General features: G+C 35.8%; 1 protein-coding gene across 3 annotated transcripts in view; it reads left to right on the forward strand.

The window, feature by feature from the left end:
* The window catches only part of DYNC2H1 (dynein cytoplasmic 2 heavy chain 1), a 178,235-nt gene that overhangs the window by 143,509 nt on the left and 16,814 nt on the right, over positions 1 to 17,912 (forward strand). For 2 of the 3 annotated variants that reach the window (XM_054193142.1, XM_054193121.1), the window contains one exon: positions 3,188 to 3,277. The exons of the other annotated variant lie outside the window; for it this stretch is intronic. In XM_054193142.1, coding sequence (XP_054049117.1) covers positions 3,188 to 3,277 — 90 coding nt within the window. The remainder of the gene's footprint in view (positions 1 to 3,187; positions 3,278 to 17,912) is intronic. 3 annotated transcript variants of the gene reach the window in all.

The raw sequence follows: 17,912 nt of genomic DNA on the forward strand, positions 1-17,912 counted from the left end.
CTAAAATGGAGTTCTTTTATTGATATTGACTCTAAATCAGAACCACGTTTTTTCTGGAGTGAAAAGCCAGAAAAATGTTGCTTTAAGTACTTGCAGAAGCTTCTGAGTATATTGTACTTTCATCAAGCTTTCTCTTAAGGACAAATCTGGTAAGATTAGAAGTTGTGGAATACTATTTCCATTTCAAATACCAAATCATGCTAGATAAGTCAAATATATTAGCCAGTAGAACATGTGAATCTGTCCTTTTCCTTCCTTTTTACAGTTTCTTAAAATTTAATTGTTACTGCAGTTGAAATCACAATTTGCTCTCTGCATGTATTTGGCATGGTTTATTGCCATATGACACCAGATGCACTGTGCTTATCATATCAACCTATCACCTCACTCTATATTCTTGATATATGAGAAAAGCAACCAAATTTTGTACGTGTACTTTCTCCATGTTTTCGGGCAGAAAACTGGGTATGTTTATAAACTGATACAATTAGTGACAGCAAATTTACATGCTCTGTTATTAATAGCTAGATAATTGGATTCCAAACATAGTCAAACATTGAGGTGAAACTCTGTGGTTTTGTTTCACCTACAGCAATTGATAAATTGTGTTGATGCTCATGCGTAGGTATTGATTGGCCCCACAATGAGCGATATCTCCTATTAACATCTTGTTTATCTTCATGTGAGGAACAAGTACTGTTAAAAAGATTGTTATCCATTTATTGATCTATCAAATTTCTAATTAAACAATAATTAAATTCTTTATCTTTCCAAATTCACAAGACAGCATTTGTTAGCAAAATTGCAGTAGAATTAGAATAAATTAACATTTTCATGTTAGCAATCCTATTGCCTTTTTAAACACGTTTGGACTGTGTGGTAGAAATTGGTGCTAAGTACAAGTCGTAGTGAATTCAAGTGATACATGTAATAGCCATTTTTTAGTATTTACACTTATATTTCTTGTTACTGAGCAAGACAGTATGGCTTGCTTGTGTGCTTAAGTCACACTCAAATTGGAAGCAGCAGGAACTATGAAGCTGATCACTGTTACGAAAATGTACTTAAAGATTCTATGCATTTTTATCTCTCACAAACATCAATTCGGTGCTTCCTGATATATTGAACAAAGTGTTTCTGGCATTTCATCTGCTTACTTACCCATTTACCTTGACGCAGATCACTGTATTGCATTGTGACCATAAAGCAATCTTTTCAGCAGCTCTCCAGAGAGGTTAATGCTACGCTCTTGGCATGGCAGCTAAACCTCACCATATTTATCATCTTAAAGTCGTTCGTTTCATGTATTTTCTGTACACTGTTCTTGTTTAGTTTAGTGTGGTCACACGTTACGTAATAAAGGACTATTTTTAAAAATTTGTATTTTGAAAACACCAGGGTTGTAGTTCTTTTAAGACTATAGCAGCTGAAGAAGCTGCTAGATTACCAACGGAAATGTGAAACTCAATAAACGTATGACTTCTGATGGTTTCAGCAATGCGTCTTATTTGTGCAAAATTGATATATTAGTGTACATCTGAAATATGCTTCCATAGTTACAATTAGCTAAGCTGTTACTTTAGATTTACAGTAATTTAGAATAACATATTAGCAACATTAGGCGAATACCTTCTAAATGATAGATTAGTGAGCTGCCTGCAAATGCATATCTAGCAAACAAGTCTGCAAAAATGCAAGGATAATAGTTTCAAATACAAAAAATTTTCAAAAAGCATAATTATGCAAAAAACCATGCGTTTATCTGTGCTTTATTAATTGTCTTGTATGTACTCCACTTTATTAAATTGATTATTAATTAGTGTCCACAGATCCAGGTTTTTTCTGTTTTTTATATATAAAAGGTACACCTAGAGTATTTACTTTGAAACACACTTTTTCTTATGAACTTCTGTGATCAGATTTTGAAAATCTGTTCAGCACATGCTATTAGACTGTGAACCTCCTTGAAAATGCAGCTGTAAACGTTAAACAGTATAAACTGTATATTCTGCTCAGCGTCTTCAGCATTGTGCAATATTCCCCAGGTAATGATTTACATCAATTCTCTTTCACTTAAGTAGGAGAATCTTGCAGAGTCAATTTCAGTGTGCTTTACAGGTTCCTGTAGAGGAGCTACAATTAATTTTTTTATCCTTTTTCTATAAGGAGGAAATCTAACAGAGGATCTTTTAAACCTTTCTTTTTGAAATCAATGACAAATTTCATATGGAGAGGTCTTGCAGGATTTTATTCTCAGGTGTTGTTTTACAAACACTTTTAAGATGATGAGAAAATAATCGTGTGGAGGAATTGTACCAGATTCACTTCACCACAGAGCCACACAACTGTGTGCTCAAGTCTGAGGAGGCAGCAGCAAAGGAGTGGGAACCTGTGGCTGCAGCTGAAAGATGGTGTTGTGGCTTTCAGAGAAAGAAGGGACTTAGGCCTTTTTGAAGTGTTTGTGGAACCTACTGGTGTTTCACAGAATCACAGAATAGTAGATGGTTGGAGGGGACCTCTGGAGATCATCTAGTCCAACCCCCTGCCAGAGCAGGGTCACCCAGAGCAGGTTGCACAGGAATGCGTCCAGGTGGGTTTGGAATGTCTCCAGAGAAGGAGGATCCACCACCTCTCTGGGCAGCCTGTGCCAGTGCTCTGCCACCCTCAAAGGAAAGAAGTTCCTCCTCATGTTTAGGTGGAACTTCCTATGCTCAAGTTTGTGCCCATTACCTCTTGTCCTGTCCCCGGGCACCACTGAAAAGAGCCTGGCCCCATCATCCTGACACCCACCCTTTCAGTATTTATAAGTGTTGATAAGGTCCCCCCTCAGCCGTCTTTCTCCCAGATGGAAAAGACCCAAATCCCTCAACCTTTCTTCATAAAAGAGATGTTGCGGTCCCCTAATCATCTTTGTAGCCCTAATTGAGTAGTTTCCTTATTAAGTAGCAGAGGCTCTTGTAAGTTCTCCACCAGCACTGTATCTCTGTGGGCCACATAAAGAATTTGCAGGAATATGACCTTCCTATTAGTGGTTGTATACTTTGATCATTATATTACTTGTATTGCCTTTTTAATTTCTGAGTATATTTGATCTCTGAATTATTTAATTTCATTCAGATTGCTAGCTTAAAGTGTAATGATGATGTTTTTGAAATGGATACTTTCAGTAAATACATTTTTATTTCAGTGTCCCCTCACATGGCAAAGCAAGTGGGAAGGTCCAGGAGATCCTTTGCAATATCTTAGAAGTCTTGTAGCTCGAGCACTTGCTATACAGGTAATTTTAAAGAGTCATTTTACCTCAGTATGCTGGTGTTCAGTGACATGGTATATTATGTGAATTGCACTACAGTACGCCCTTCCAAACACAAGTCGTAAAAAGTTTTAGAAGATGTGTGAAAAGGCATGTGAAAATTTAAAAGTAGGTGAGAAATGTGAAGACAGTGGACTGAGCAATTTGAAGTCAGTAACTTTAAATACAGTAATGTTGTTAGTTATTTCACAATAGATTGAGATCTTATATGTTAGTCATTAGTCTTTTTGATGAACTGCAGGGGAAAAGATAGATTTATTTACTCAGATGAATCTTTACATCTAAGTCAAGACACACTCTTTAATCTGGTAGAGAGACACGTATAAAGAGATAAAGTGAAGCAATTCTAATAGAGTTAAAGTAGAAATTAATAGAAGACTAGTATTTGAAGCAAATAAAGATGACATCTGCAGACTCTGACAACAGCTCTGTCAATCTACAGTCTTACAGTGAAGAAGAAAATTTTTAGTTAAGGTAAATCTATCTGTATTTTGATTAACAGCAGAGGAATATTTGGGATAATAGACGGACAATTTAAAAAGTCGTTTATTTAAATTAATTAGTATTTAAGGAAACAGATTTCATCATGTTGTATACATAGAGAGGAAACTGCAAGAGCCTTCCAGAAAGAAAGATTCTTTTAGGAGGGACAGATCCTCTATTACTACTAGGCAAGAAATTGGAAGCTGCTGGTTTTGACCTTGATTAACACAGTCTTGTACAGTGGGATATGAAGAAGATTTCTGTGACCAGTAGTGTTGACTGTCAGATTCAGAAGGAAGATTTGAGGGGAACATGATTTCTAGGCATTAGTTTTTCTAAAGAATCTATCAAATGGATAGTTCCGAATTAGTCATAAGATTCTCGTTACGCAAACCATTTATTTTGGCTAATGCTTAATTTTTTTTTTTATCTTTTCCTTCACAAAAAGGCTCAAATTATAAACAACAAAGCATAAATATATATGGCAACAAGTGATAATGCATGTTCAGATGTTATGTTGGTCATATAACTAGAGTTGAACTTTGTCCCTTCTGACTGTCTATTGTAGTCATTATTATTGAAAAAACATCACTTGTGGCTGAGTCAGCAGTGTTCATAATCTTCAAGAGTACCTTGCAGCTTGTGGCTTCTACCTTTATTTGGTTGTGACCAAACTGCATATGATTTTCCTCACTTACGTGAATTTTTTTTAATGGAAGCCTGAGATTAGAGTTCAAGCTTCTGTGTGGAATACACCTCCCATACAAAGTGGAGATAATGTAGCAGAGTGTAACAGGATCAAATTAGTGTTAACAGTAATGATTTTTCAATCAAGCATATTCAAAAATTTTTATTTCCATATATTACTTCAGTCAACTATGGGCAAATGTGCTGCATTATATCACCATGATAGTAATCTTTCTTTTTCATTGTTCAAACTGCTGACAATATTGTACATTTGGATTAGTCATTTTTATGTAAAATTATTATGAAGACATAATTTACAATTTTAAACACCTATTTACTGTGAGAGAGGAACAGATTATTAAGGCAGAGCTTTACAGTAGATATTTAACTGTAATGTTTTTGTTAGTGACAATGGAAGGTAGTGACAGATGACCAGATAGTGGTTATTATATTTTTCTATGATTTTTTTGGTGTCAAATATGTAATACAGTTGTATTTGAAGCAATTTTTAATAATACATTATCAGTCCATTTCGCTTCTTAATCTTCTAGTCAGATCATATCTGAAATACAATTTCTGTGTTTTTATTTCTGTATGTATTTTACGAGAAAATGTTGACTATTTCTAATTCTGCATTTCAGTTGAATCATCTTTTTCCTTAAATGTGATTCCAATTCATGTCTGTGCATATTACACGAAGATTTTGATTAGCCTTGATTATTTTTTAATTAACTTCCCTTTTTAGTGACTTTTCATTATTGATTTTATAAATGTAATTTATCAATAGTTAATTATGAATTTGGTATTCAGAAATTCAATAAAGGCTTCAATGAAGATTTTCTCATAACTCCGAAAATTATCTTCAGATTTATATTTCAATAAAGGTCATATCTTGGGTTGGTTTAGTTTTATGTGATGAACTCTATTGTCGTGGTTTTTTGATAGTTTCTCATACCTCCCTCTGTTTCATTCACTCTAAGATATTAACTTCTACCTTCAGTGTTTGAGACAGGTTTGACTTTCAAGAGGTAAATAGGAGACATTGAAGCAGCAAAGTTGTACTAAAAGATTGTGTCCACTAAGGATGCAGTAAGTCTCTGCTTGGGTCATTAGTTAAAGGCTGCCCTGTCAAGATGTTTGCTGCCAGTGAAGAAAATAATAAAAGCAACTGCTTTGTTACAAACATTTAATGGGGGTGGGGAGGAACCCAAAATATAGGCCCAGATGGTAGAATAATTATAGCAGAATTTATAGAAGTGTAAAGATGTTCTGAGAGCATTACAGAACAAGGTACAGAAAAACAACAGGTGTTTCATTTTCTCAGGTTTGAATTCACTCAGTAAAAGCAAAATAAAAACAAAGGAAATCTGCCTACTTAAAGTGTGAATAAATCAGTATATACATAATGCAATAGAGCCATGTTTTGCTGTGTATTATGTTGTGGTGACGGAGCTGATGGAAATATGTGATTTCTGCCCAGGTGGAAGTTCTGGTATTTGGATGTTAGCTTTTGATTTAAATTAAAAAAAAAAATAAAATTCTGTGTATTGAACATTCTTCTAAAATGAAGAGTTCTGAATACTTTCAGCTAGCAATGCTGACATTGAACTTTACAATATCGTGTTTCAGCTTGTCTGTCTACAGTGATTTATTTGCTATCAACGTTAAGATATGAAGCTTATGAGTCATCATGGATCTTTGTGTTGGTTGTAATTCTTGGTCCTTATACTCCCAGCTCCCTCATGGTGGCATCTTAAATGTGTTCTCTGGTTTCCCTCTCTCGTGGTACATGATTTGGCTCAGCAATAATATACATCAGTGTATAATGGAATTTAAGTCCATCTCAGTCTGTAGATAAGTGTCTTCTCATGGCTATGAATACCAGCAGAAGAGAGAGAGGAGACCCAGAACTCCAGCTATTAAGGGGCAAACCAGCAGCCCAGGCAAATGTCAGATGCAAAAACAACTCAAAATAGAGCTTAAAAGGAGGATAGGACAGACTCTGGTGATCGGGTACAAGGTTGGCCAAAGTGTACTGACCAGCAGCCTCTCTATGTACGACCTGCCCTTTTGTACCTCTCTATCTGTTTTCCCATTCCTGTTCATCTCCCATCCACCTTTACCCACCTTTGTCCTTCCCATAATAAATATCGTACAATCCCAGAATTGTCATGTTCGGTCCCCACGTTCACCTGCTTGGGCACTCTGTAAGAAGTCCTGTACCTCTGAAATTGTAATCCTGCTTAGTTTGCATAGAATTTCTGAGTTTTTTCTGATAGATTGCCTCAGCAGGCTTTGCAGCAGGGACAACAGCTTAATGATTTGTCTTTTATGGTGTTAGGAGCTGCTGATTCAAATGGATTAGGTTGGCTGCGTTCCCCACCTTGTCTTTGTTCCTCACATCACTCTCTGTCTGTTTGAACAGCTGTTATCTAGGTATCTGTACAGTGCAGAATACTTCAGATTTAGGATTCTAATATTAAAGAACAAAATTCACAAAAATATTGTGTTTTAAATCCCCCCATTCCATTATTTTAATTCGAAGTTCAGAATGCTACGAAAAATCCACCTTATTCTGAAGAATTAGTGTTTTTCTGTTGCTTTTCTTGGCTTCTCCAGCTGTCATGAGTACCAAAACAAAAATACAACTGCAGCCTGACATTATCTGCTAAGAAACTGAGTCTGAATTGGGCCCCACGGCTCTCATCATGTTGTAGCATGATTTCATTTTGTTCAGAATTTATCAGACAGGATATATCTTTCAAGACCTTTTATCTAAGTGATAACTGCTTGGTAAAAATTGGAAATTTGCAAGTACTGCTATAAAAATGTTGATGTTTTCTTTGTCTCTCAGGTAATAGGCAAATTTGAAGCTCTGATAGACCCAACTGTCATATCATGACCCTTTTTAATCACTGTTTCAGTTAGATTATATTAATTAAGTAGTGTGCTTTATAAAGATAAACCATCCAAACAGGATGCTACCTGGAATGTAAGATGAAAGTCTCAGACTTGCAGAGCTCATAGGAGTTACCCACTGAAGTAAAGTCTAGCTTCCAAGGAAGCTAAAGCAGAAGCTGAAGGATTTTTTACTCACAGAGAGTTCGTGTACTCTTGTGACTTACAGAAAGCTGTGTTCATTGCTGGGTGCCTGAGGTGGAAGGGTTCCTTAAGTTTTCTTTTCTGTTCTCTGCACCAATTCAAGACTTTACTTTCCAGAGGAACTGAAATCACTAGTTCTTGTAGTGAAAGAATTCTTGTCCTGCAGAATACAGTGGGCTTTCACGCTACATCTGCAAACTTTTGCAGATTTAAGTGGAAATCTGCAGTTTTAAATGGAAATATTTTTTTGGTTGTCAATGGGCAAGGATTATCTCAAGTTTTAGGAAAACAATTTACTTTATGCATGAAAAAAACAGTTTTTAAAAAACAGCATTGGAAAATGAAAGACATCTCGACTTGCATTGTGTTTGGTTTCATTGGGAGTTGTTAAAGCTTAATCCCAGTGAAGTTTAGATGGTCTGTTAAATTGAGGCATCTACAAGTTATGGCTTTTCTATATGGGCTTTTCTAAGTGTTTTGAAATGTAGACCATATAAAAAGAATTCAGCTCCTGTTGATTAAACTCTCAGATTTCTAAGTACGTTTTGTGAGAACGGCTACTCTTTTTTAATTATTAAGTACTACCTTGTAAGCAGAGGTTTCAGCAGCTTCCTTTATCATACCACTACCCAGTTGTTCAGCTCTCTGATTGTAGAATATTGATTGCAGAAGGTGATCACCCATAAAAATATTTTTGTAAGTGTTGCATAAAAAAGAAGAAAACCCCAGGTCATTGTCTGTATGCACTTTCTGAGAAAATACCTTATTTCCAAGAAAATGATCTTTTTTTCTAACCTCGGTTTATATTTAAAAGAACTAGATTTAGTGGTCTGTATTTTCTCTATGGATGCAAGTTAGTATTTATATACTCCATAAATTATAAGAAACTGTACCATGTGTTATATAAGATTTAAAGCTGTAGTTGGTATGTTTTGCTTAATCTAATAAAATAATCAGCATTCATTCATTGATTTTTCTCTTTAAGTTACAAGACACATTTTCACAATACAGTAAGAAATCTGAAATACAATGATAAGATATTAATAAAACTGTATACATTTGAACTGTTAACATTTAAAGTGTAGATTGCTCAGTTTCTAATAATTTGTTTTTCATCATGTCTCTATCGTGGACAAAGCTGTATGCAAAAGAGAAAGCACAGTAAAATGGATAGTCTTGTCTGACAAAAGCTCAAGCAAAAAAAGGTTAATTGTAGTACAAGTGATAGAAACGGAAGTTATTATCATTTGCATATGAAAATGAGTTGCCTTATGTTATGCTGTCAAAGATTTTGGTAATTTTAAATTCCAGCCATTAGTAAATGAGAAGGCTGCAACACATGGTAATACACCAATTTCCAGGTACATTCCATCAATCTGCTTTCCTTTCTTCTAGACAACTTGGTCACAGTAACTGGCTCTTCTGATTAGCACTATATTGACACAAATATTGTATCTACTGATAATTAGCAATATATTCAAAATCCTTTATTGTTTGATTTATAATTTTGATTTCATAGTCATACACGCAGACATAGAAAAACATTTCTTAGAGTAATAAGACAGCTTTGTAACTAAAAACTAACTAGATGTGATCATAGTTCTGGTTTGAACTGTAGATGTTTTGGTGGGAACTGGTTTGATGAAATAGTTTACAAAATATTTCGTCTCTTGATTTGAGATTTAATTGGTCAAGATCAATGGTAACGTATCCTGGTTTGAGGATATAACTATTCCTCAGATAACATTTGCAGATATATATTAAAAAGTAAGCCCATTTTGTAATAGAAACGCATTGCCATTCCACAAGCAAGCATCATCGCTACTTAGCAGTCTTTTGGGCATTTCTTTAGGGAAGGGCAGAAATGTGCTTCATGTTGACCTATCTTTCTCTTTTTGAAGGAGGTTCCATATAGCTGAATTTGAAATGATAACATAGTTTCATATTGTACTCCTGTACAAATATAAAAAAGATTCAATTTTTCAGAGCTGTTAAAGTTTCAGAACTGTCATCTCAAATTTAGTTTGTGAAGGAAAAGCTTCATGAGGGTAATTCTTCACTAAATCCTTGTTTATCTGTTGTGTGTGCCGTAATTTCACTCTTGGGAATTCACATTCAAATGGAGTAACCAGTGAGCGTGCAGGTACGCTCAGCAGCTCTGTTATCATGACTGTATTTTAAAACTGGAGTAAACAGAGAGTCATTTTGGTTTGGTGTTTTGGGGGTTTTTTTGGTCTTAGTCCAGTTCTTCTTGGTGCGGTCTTTGTCTCTAAATGTTCAGCAAGGTGCATAATTGAGGAAAAAAGCCCCCAAACTTTAAGTCGAAGGAGAAGAGTTCTTAAGAGGAATCTATGAACTCTTCTATGAATAGGAAGCTCAGATCCCCGTTTTAGGCATGTCAGTGATGCTTAAAGGCAGGAAGGGTAAATTCCCTCCTGCTCTATAGTATGTTTCCCGGAATATTAAACTGAATACTATAAATAGCAACTTACTTAGAATGTGTGCCCTTAAATGGAGGAGCATGTGTAAGAGCACATTTGCAGGCAGTGATAGTTTTAAATTGTTAATTCCAATTGTAGTCACTTAGAGCTAAGAGAGTTATGATCCAATGAGGAATCTGTTCTCTACATCTGAGCTTGAGTTTGAAAATTCCCATCATGTTTATGCTGTTGTACAGTGTTATGTATGCTTTAGCTTACACGCAAAATATATTTTCTTATAGGTTCTCTATAATTACCATTTTCAATGTATGTAATTTCAACTATTTCATGATCACATATGATAAATTTAATCAACTGAAATTATCTACATACCGGGCGTACCGGCATGATACTATAGAAATGCAAAATTCTTAATGAACTTATTAAAGGTCAAAGGGACTTGCCATTTCTTTGTATTCTGCACTTTTGAGGAGGCCACATCTGAAGCACTTGTCTGGTTTTTGGCTGCTCAGTCAAAAAAAACGTTGCGCAGGTTGCCCAGAATGGTTTGCGTGGAATCTCCGCTTTTGGAGATATGCAGACCTTGAGTAGACAATGCCCTCAGCAACCTAAACTGTCATTGAATTTGGCCCTACTTTGAGCTGCAATTGGATCAGATGACTTTCAGAGGTTCCTTCCAACCTAAATTCAAAAATTTTATAATTTAGAACTTCTCCTTTGTACCTTTTGGGTCTAATCTGCTCTAATGAATATGCATTTGATTTGTACCAGTTCAGTGTAGTATTTCTCTCTTAAATGTTAAATATTCAGTAGTGATATATCTAATTATAAACCCTGAAAAATGTTTCATGTATTGCTTAGAAATACATAGTGGCACTTACTAAGATAAGCCAAGAGAAAACAGACACATGTTGCAAGAAGAGAAACTCTGATAAGACATTTGGAAGGAAAAAATCATGTTGAGGGGCGTCAGACACTGGAACAGGTGTCCCAGAGAAGGTTATGGAATCTCTATCATTCCACATACTTAAAATGTCATTAAACACCCCCTGAGCAACCCCTAGGCTGGCCCTTCTTTGAGTGTGCGGGGTTGGACTAGAAGATCTCCAGAAGTCTTCCAACTCTAATTATTCTCTTATTCCATGATACTATAGGATACTTTAAAATTTCATGCAGTAGGTATCAAAATGACATAGGTATTGTTGCTGCCAAATGTTCAATTTTATGAATAAATTATTTCTGTAACAGAAATAATTTTAAAACTAAACCATTGTATCTTAAAAAAAAAAAAAACCAAAACTCAAACATTTAAAAATAAACCAAAAGAAATGTGCTGTTTAATAAAGTGTGCAATATTTTTCCCCTAAATTACTCCATAATATCTGTTTCTCTGGGTTACTGGGTTTGAATGAAGCTTCATGCCATGCTACTGCTCCTCAGCTTTCTCTTAGCCTTTAAGTATGACTACATCTGAAAGAGACCTACAGCCTTGATGATGAGCTGTTCTGTTGGGGTTGGCCACAATAAAAAATTTCCCATTCTGGTTTAAAGAAAGGCTTTAGGGGCTTCAAATGGGAGAGGAGGGACTCTTTATCAGGGAGTGTAATGATAGGACAAGGAGTAACGGCTTCAAACTGAAAGAGGGTAGATTTAGATTGAATATCAGGAAGACATTCTTTACTGTGAGGGTGGTGAGGCACTGGACAGGTTGCCCAGGGAAGTTGTCAATGCCCCGTCCCTGGAAGTGTTCAAGGCCAGGCTGGATGGGGCTTTGAGCAGCCTGGTCTGGTGGGAGGTGTCCCTGTCCAGGGCAGGGGGTTGGAACTAGATGGTCTTTAAGGTCCCTTCCAACCCGAGCCATTCTATACTTCTATGATTCTATGATTCAAATAGCTCATATACTCTACTTGAGGTACCTTCACTCTAAATGCCTTGGCTTTACTATGTAAGAACAAACAACAACCCATACCAGCATATTACACCAATTTAAAAAAAAAACAAAACCTTAATTGATTTTTGTGAACTCACAAAGTTATGCTTGGTTGAACAAACTGTTTGATAGTCTGAGCAGTAATCCCGTGTTGCAGTGTTCTGTTCAGTGGGCAGGAGCCAGCGTGGTGTGTGCTGGGATGCCCTGTCACAGGCATGGCCACGCAATCCTGTCCTTCCTATGTTTAGACTGGGGTTGCATCAGCCACACTTTCCATTCTGTGATCTCTTTTTCCTTGTAGAAAAACAAATTTCCTTCTTTGCCTTTTCATTGTGGTATATTTTGGGATATGTACACCGAAGAGTTAAACAATTTCTGATTAGATTGCTTTAGTGGGTTTGATAAACATTGCGTACATATCTGAGAGTTAGGTTAGGCCTTAATAGTTGCTAACAGAGGAGAGTTCTGCGACACAGGCATGGCTGAGAGATTTTCTCTGAATTTTGACAGCCTCAAGAGACGGTGTTAGCAGAAAATAAACGACTGGTAAACAGTAAAAAAAATTAAAAAAGAAGAAGAAAAGGGTGACTGATGACTGCAGAACAGGGGGTCATTGTTTCAGAAGAGGAACAAGGACCGTGAGGGAGGTGCTTAATGGAAAATCTGTATCTCATGTGCTGTTGACCAGAGAAAATGAACCATAGCAAAATAAGCGGTTCTGTGGCGGCTCTCCTTATTGTAACATAGCCTTCAAGCTGCTACCGTAAAACAAATTACTGTGGTGCATCCCATCATTACTAATGCCTGCTAAGTTGAGTATTCTGTACCCCTGTTTAGTCACACCAACACCATCACAATGCAGATTTCAGCATCCCTGTTCCAGAGCTCTGCGAAGGATTTATGTCTGATGGAGTCCGGACTTTGTCCAAGGCTTATGGTAGGCAGGATTGTCCGTTACCTGCAAATGAATATTACGTGCCACTGTTTTCCCTGCCCTGCAGCTTCTTATCAGTGGCGGTGGGAAGTAGGACCAAAATCTCTTTCAGAGGGAGAGGACTCTGAAGTTTCTTTGAACGTTTGTCCCCTTTGCTCTGCATATTTTGTAGTTCCTGGTTCTACCAAGGAATAGTTCCAGCTCTCACACTTCCTTACCCAGTTATACTCTATGTAACTGCAAATGCAATCTAGCACCTAGTAACTGATGTATTTAGTTGTGGAGAAAGAAAAGACTAGAAAGCATGAAGCATAAGGGTGTTGTCTAACTGGAGTCTATGTTTAGTGATCATATAGGAAATATCTGAAACTAGGTATTTTTGGCATACATCAGTCATGAACTTGTCAGTATGATGCTACAGTTCTTATGCAACATCGTCATTCTGGTACCCTTATTAAATGTAAGAAACAGCAATTCTTGGAATGTTAAGTTCATGTTTCGATAAAAATAAATTAATACAGTAGCCGGAATGAGATCACATTTGCCAGTGCTTCCCTCAGCTGTGCCTTACTGCACATCTGCTTCTGGCGCATTGTTAGCTGGCATGTTGATGCTAACGGACGCAGAATTTTTATGCTCTAACACTGTGATATTGTGTTAGTATTCAGACTTCCCAAACAAACAGGGGCTTTCTGAGGCACATCAAACTGAAATAAAAAAAATAATGGTATTTTATTTGAAGCACTAACCAGCAATTTTGGTCTGCATGCTTTAAAAAAAAAAAAAAAAAAAAAAATAATAATAATAATAAAAGAACACTATTTTAAAACAAAAATAAGATTCCAAATTAAATTCCTGTGTGAATTACCATTGGAAAGATAGTATGTGTCAACACCTTATCATATACCTGAAATACTACACTATTCACATGCTCATTTAATAAAGGATATCTAGCTCAAGAATACTAGCTCAAGGATTTCACATTGAAAAAATCACGTTAAAAAAAATAAATACCACCAGGGAGCAAATTCTTGTATGCCGGTTGCTACTGAGAAGCTACGCATTACCCTCTCTGTCTCAGTGCTAGAAAAAATACTCCATTTCTTTGCAGTGTAGCACAATTACTCCTGCTGGCATTTACCACTGAATGCCACCACTGGGGAGCAAACCTATGGAACAGCTGCTGCACCGTGAGGAAAAAAGCACTCCAGCATAACTGCTTGACTGAGTTTTGCTTAAGCTAAACTCTGGTTAACTGAATACTTACTGCCCTAGCACTGCTGCTCACCATCGTTTGCTCTCAGATTTAGACAAAAAGTCCTGCATTTTTTTCCCCTAGTATCTTTGAATCCCTCTAAAACGAGTGGAAAACCAGAATGGTACTCAATGGTTTCTGGCTCTGCATATTCGTATAACACTGAATACAGTTTTCCATCTAGGCACAGAAATTAATCACATCTATAGTGATTTATATGATTTTCTCTTTCAATAAAAATTCTCTTCTGGGACCACACCAAGGGAAAAACATGGTAGAAGAGAATACATTTGGAATTAATTAGAACCGGTGAAGAAAAAGTACTTGATTCATTGTAGAGGCATTCTGTGATCCTGAAGTTGTATAAATGATAGTTTGAAAATCTGGCAGCCTCTTTATTCCTTCCTCTGTTCTGTATGAGGTGCTTAGTTTGCTTTGGGATTATAGCAGATAAGGAAGGCTCCTTTCTGAAAATGGAATAGATGCTTCTTGGATGTTAAGTTACATAAAAAAATATTATTTGAACCACCTGAGACTGCACTTACTTAGAGATTTATTTTTGTAAAAAAACCCCCAACATTCTTTTTATTATACCAAACAGAACCTCACATTAATTGAAGTTTTGAAATATCCTGCTAGGAATTGCATGCAAGCATTTTGGGTATTGCTGGTAAGTTTTGGTATTATATTTATAATCATCATATACTAAATTAATCTATCATGGACAGTTCAAACTTAAATTTCTAATTTCATTGTAATAAGAAAGACTCAGGAAATATTGAAATAATGAAATATTGAAATACTGAAAAATTGAAATACTGAAAAAAAAACAGTTATAAAGAAGAGTGTATGCTATTTTGTATTTTATTTTGTAATATAAAGCTTTTGGGGGTTAGGATGTTTGTACTCGTAGACCACATTCTTGGTATAATAGAAATCATTGATTTAATTTATTTTTAAAAATAGGTTATACACCATTTCAGCTTTCATATGCCTTTTGCCAGATGTTATAGCTGCCATTTCTAACCAAAGATGTATCGTTAATTCATACACTGAAAGCTGCTTTTAGTGAAATCCTGAATTGCAGCAAACATTTTAAAAACCATATTATGGGAGGTAGGAGTGAGGGAGCAGCTGGGAGAGCACAGGTATTGACCTGAGCCACAAAGAGACAAGTAGCTGCATTTTACACCGTCGTGGAGCTGATGGCAATCTTCTCACTGTAATCCAGCTGGCAAGTGACAAATACATGGATTATTTGGGCCAACCTAGTAGGAAAGGCAAAGTTTTCTACAGAGTTGGTGATGGAAAAAGGCCCTGCAGACTGAAATGCTACATGGCCATCCAAGATCCGTAAAAAGTCAGACAACTTTGCATCACTTTGGCAAATGAAGTTAATGTATATTTTTATTGGAATCAAGATAGGAGAGGGAAATGAAGAATTATAGCTAATCTTTTACGGGATTTCTCCTTTTCAAGAAATGTCACTTCTTCCTTTCTACAGCTTAACTTAAACTTCCTTCCCTTCAAGACCCGATCTCTTCCAAGCGTTACGGCAGTGACAGCGGATGTACTAGTGACAAATGATGCATTTAATAGAGTGGTGGTGTCTTTTGAGACTGAAACACTTCACTAACATCCTGCCATGTGGTCATATAAGATGAAAAAGAAAATTAAGCAGAAGGATATTTTTTACATTCGTGTTGTAAAATACATTTTATTATCATTTTTATTGCATTTAAATCTTAAATTATTTATTAAACAGCTGTGAATGAGCTAAGTTTTCAGCTTTATTTAGAGCCATAAAAACAATTACAAACTCTGCTTTTGTCATCTAATGAAAGTTTTTGTTATTGTGTATTTCCTAGTGCTACTTAATTATATGAGTGCAGAATTAATATCACCCATACTGGTCTTTTAATTGGGTGGAATATAAGCATCTGTGTTCCTGACAGTGTTTCTCTTTAGCAATTACATTAAAAGTTTATTTGATGACAGCAATAGAATGATTATATTAAATACAAGTTGAAATGATTGTGCCTACTTTTATTATACAAAACAATTTACACAATCTGTCCTAACCAGAATGTGGAGTTACTGCTATATGATAAAAGAGATTGTTATATTAAGTCATTAAAAGAATCATGCAGACAAGAGTCATTAACTGTGTACATTTAGCTAATGAAAATGGAAAGGAAAAATCTCCTAACTGATTAATAATCGTTTGGGTTGAGAGCTCATAACTGGTGATGTGACAGATAAGAAGATCACCAATTAAACGTTTGAATGTGGTGGAAACATTACAAAGATGTGTCTGACACACTGACAAAATAACATAAAATTCACTGAGTGATATGTACTTGTATTTTGGATGATTTTGTCACTTCCAAGATGCTTCTGTGGAATTATTCGTCTGTCAGCAGTTCAAAGAATACAGTAAAGAACTTTTAAAACAAGATATGGATGCCTGGCAGGTGCATTGTGTAATGAGAGTGTAGCTTCCAAGGTTTTTTATTCAGCGACTAGAGTAATTTCATAATCTTGCAGCTGGTATTCAGAAAGGAGCGTGGTTTGTCTTTCTCTGTTTAGTGACAGCATGTGGAATCTTAGTCTCTCATTATCTTTTGGCTCAGTGTTAAACATTTCTTTTTCAGTGTAGAAGCATATGGCTTCTGCACAGCTACTTATAGAGCAGGTTATACAGTAACTTAACGTTTATACAACAGTACCATAGTCAGGACTGTGACTATACCGTGTAAAGAAATTGTGCCAAAGATGTACAGTATAAAAGTTTCAAAACATAGGATTTTGAGTGTGCGCTGCTGCATAATCACTCAGTACCTAAATGACTCGTGTGAAGATAGCGAATTCTTTAGTCTGAGATTGTTAGTGTTTTGAAGGTCAAAGTCAGATTTCATTACTTAAGACACATGGTTTATCAAGAGTGCAAGGTGCAATGTGTGTCTCTTTTCTCACGTTGGCACATACTGCATTGTGTTGATGGGAAATTCCAAGCTTGCTGCACCTATTAACAGGCTTCATAGCTGCATGTAAGACAGGGTGAAAGAAGTAGGTTGGGGCATGTGTTCTGTAAGGATAATTGAGGCCGGTTATTCCCCCCACCTCTATTAGTTTCATATATTACCAAATATAACCGAGGCCAGTTTTGATCTTATCAGAAATTCTGTAAATTCATGTCTCAGATTAATACGCCTGAAACATCTGAAATTTCATATCTTTTGAAACTCCACACGCTAAAAATGGCAGTGTCAACCTAATACTAAGAGATATTTTTTTAAAAATTGTTAGTAAGTACTTATAAAAACTCTTGCTGCTGATGGCAAATCAGGTGCTTATTGAATTTAATATGCAGTCTAGACAAAAGAATGATCTTAAAGCATACTTGAAAGGAATGCAATTATTTGCCTGAACTCAGTAAAGCAAAGACAGTAATGACAGCCATTTTGATGCAAAACATACATAAACTGTCCTGTTAGTAAAGGTGAAATAGGGTTTCAACGGAATGTTAGTAATTTGATAAAAATTTCGTTGTACAAAGTGAGCTGCACTGTGCAAAGAATGGAACAAAATGGAACAGAAGTTTATTTAGAACGGATGAGTCCCATTGCACATAAACTGCTGGTTTTCTATATACTTTTAAATGGTGTTAATTTTCTGTTTACCAGTTTAAAATAATTGAAATTAATATTAATCTTTGAGGTTACAGTATATTTGCACGAACATTTTTCATTATTCGTAATAATTCA

This window comes from Rissa tridactyla, chromosome 1, assembly GCF_028500815.1.
Source record: "Rissa tridactyla isolate bRisTri1 chromosome 1, bRisTri1.patW.cur.20221130, whole genome shotgun sequence".
Taxonomy (NCBI): Eukaryota; Metazoa; Chordata; class Aves; order Charadriiformes; family Laridae; genus Rissa; species Rissa tridactyla.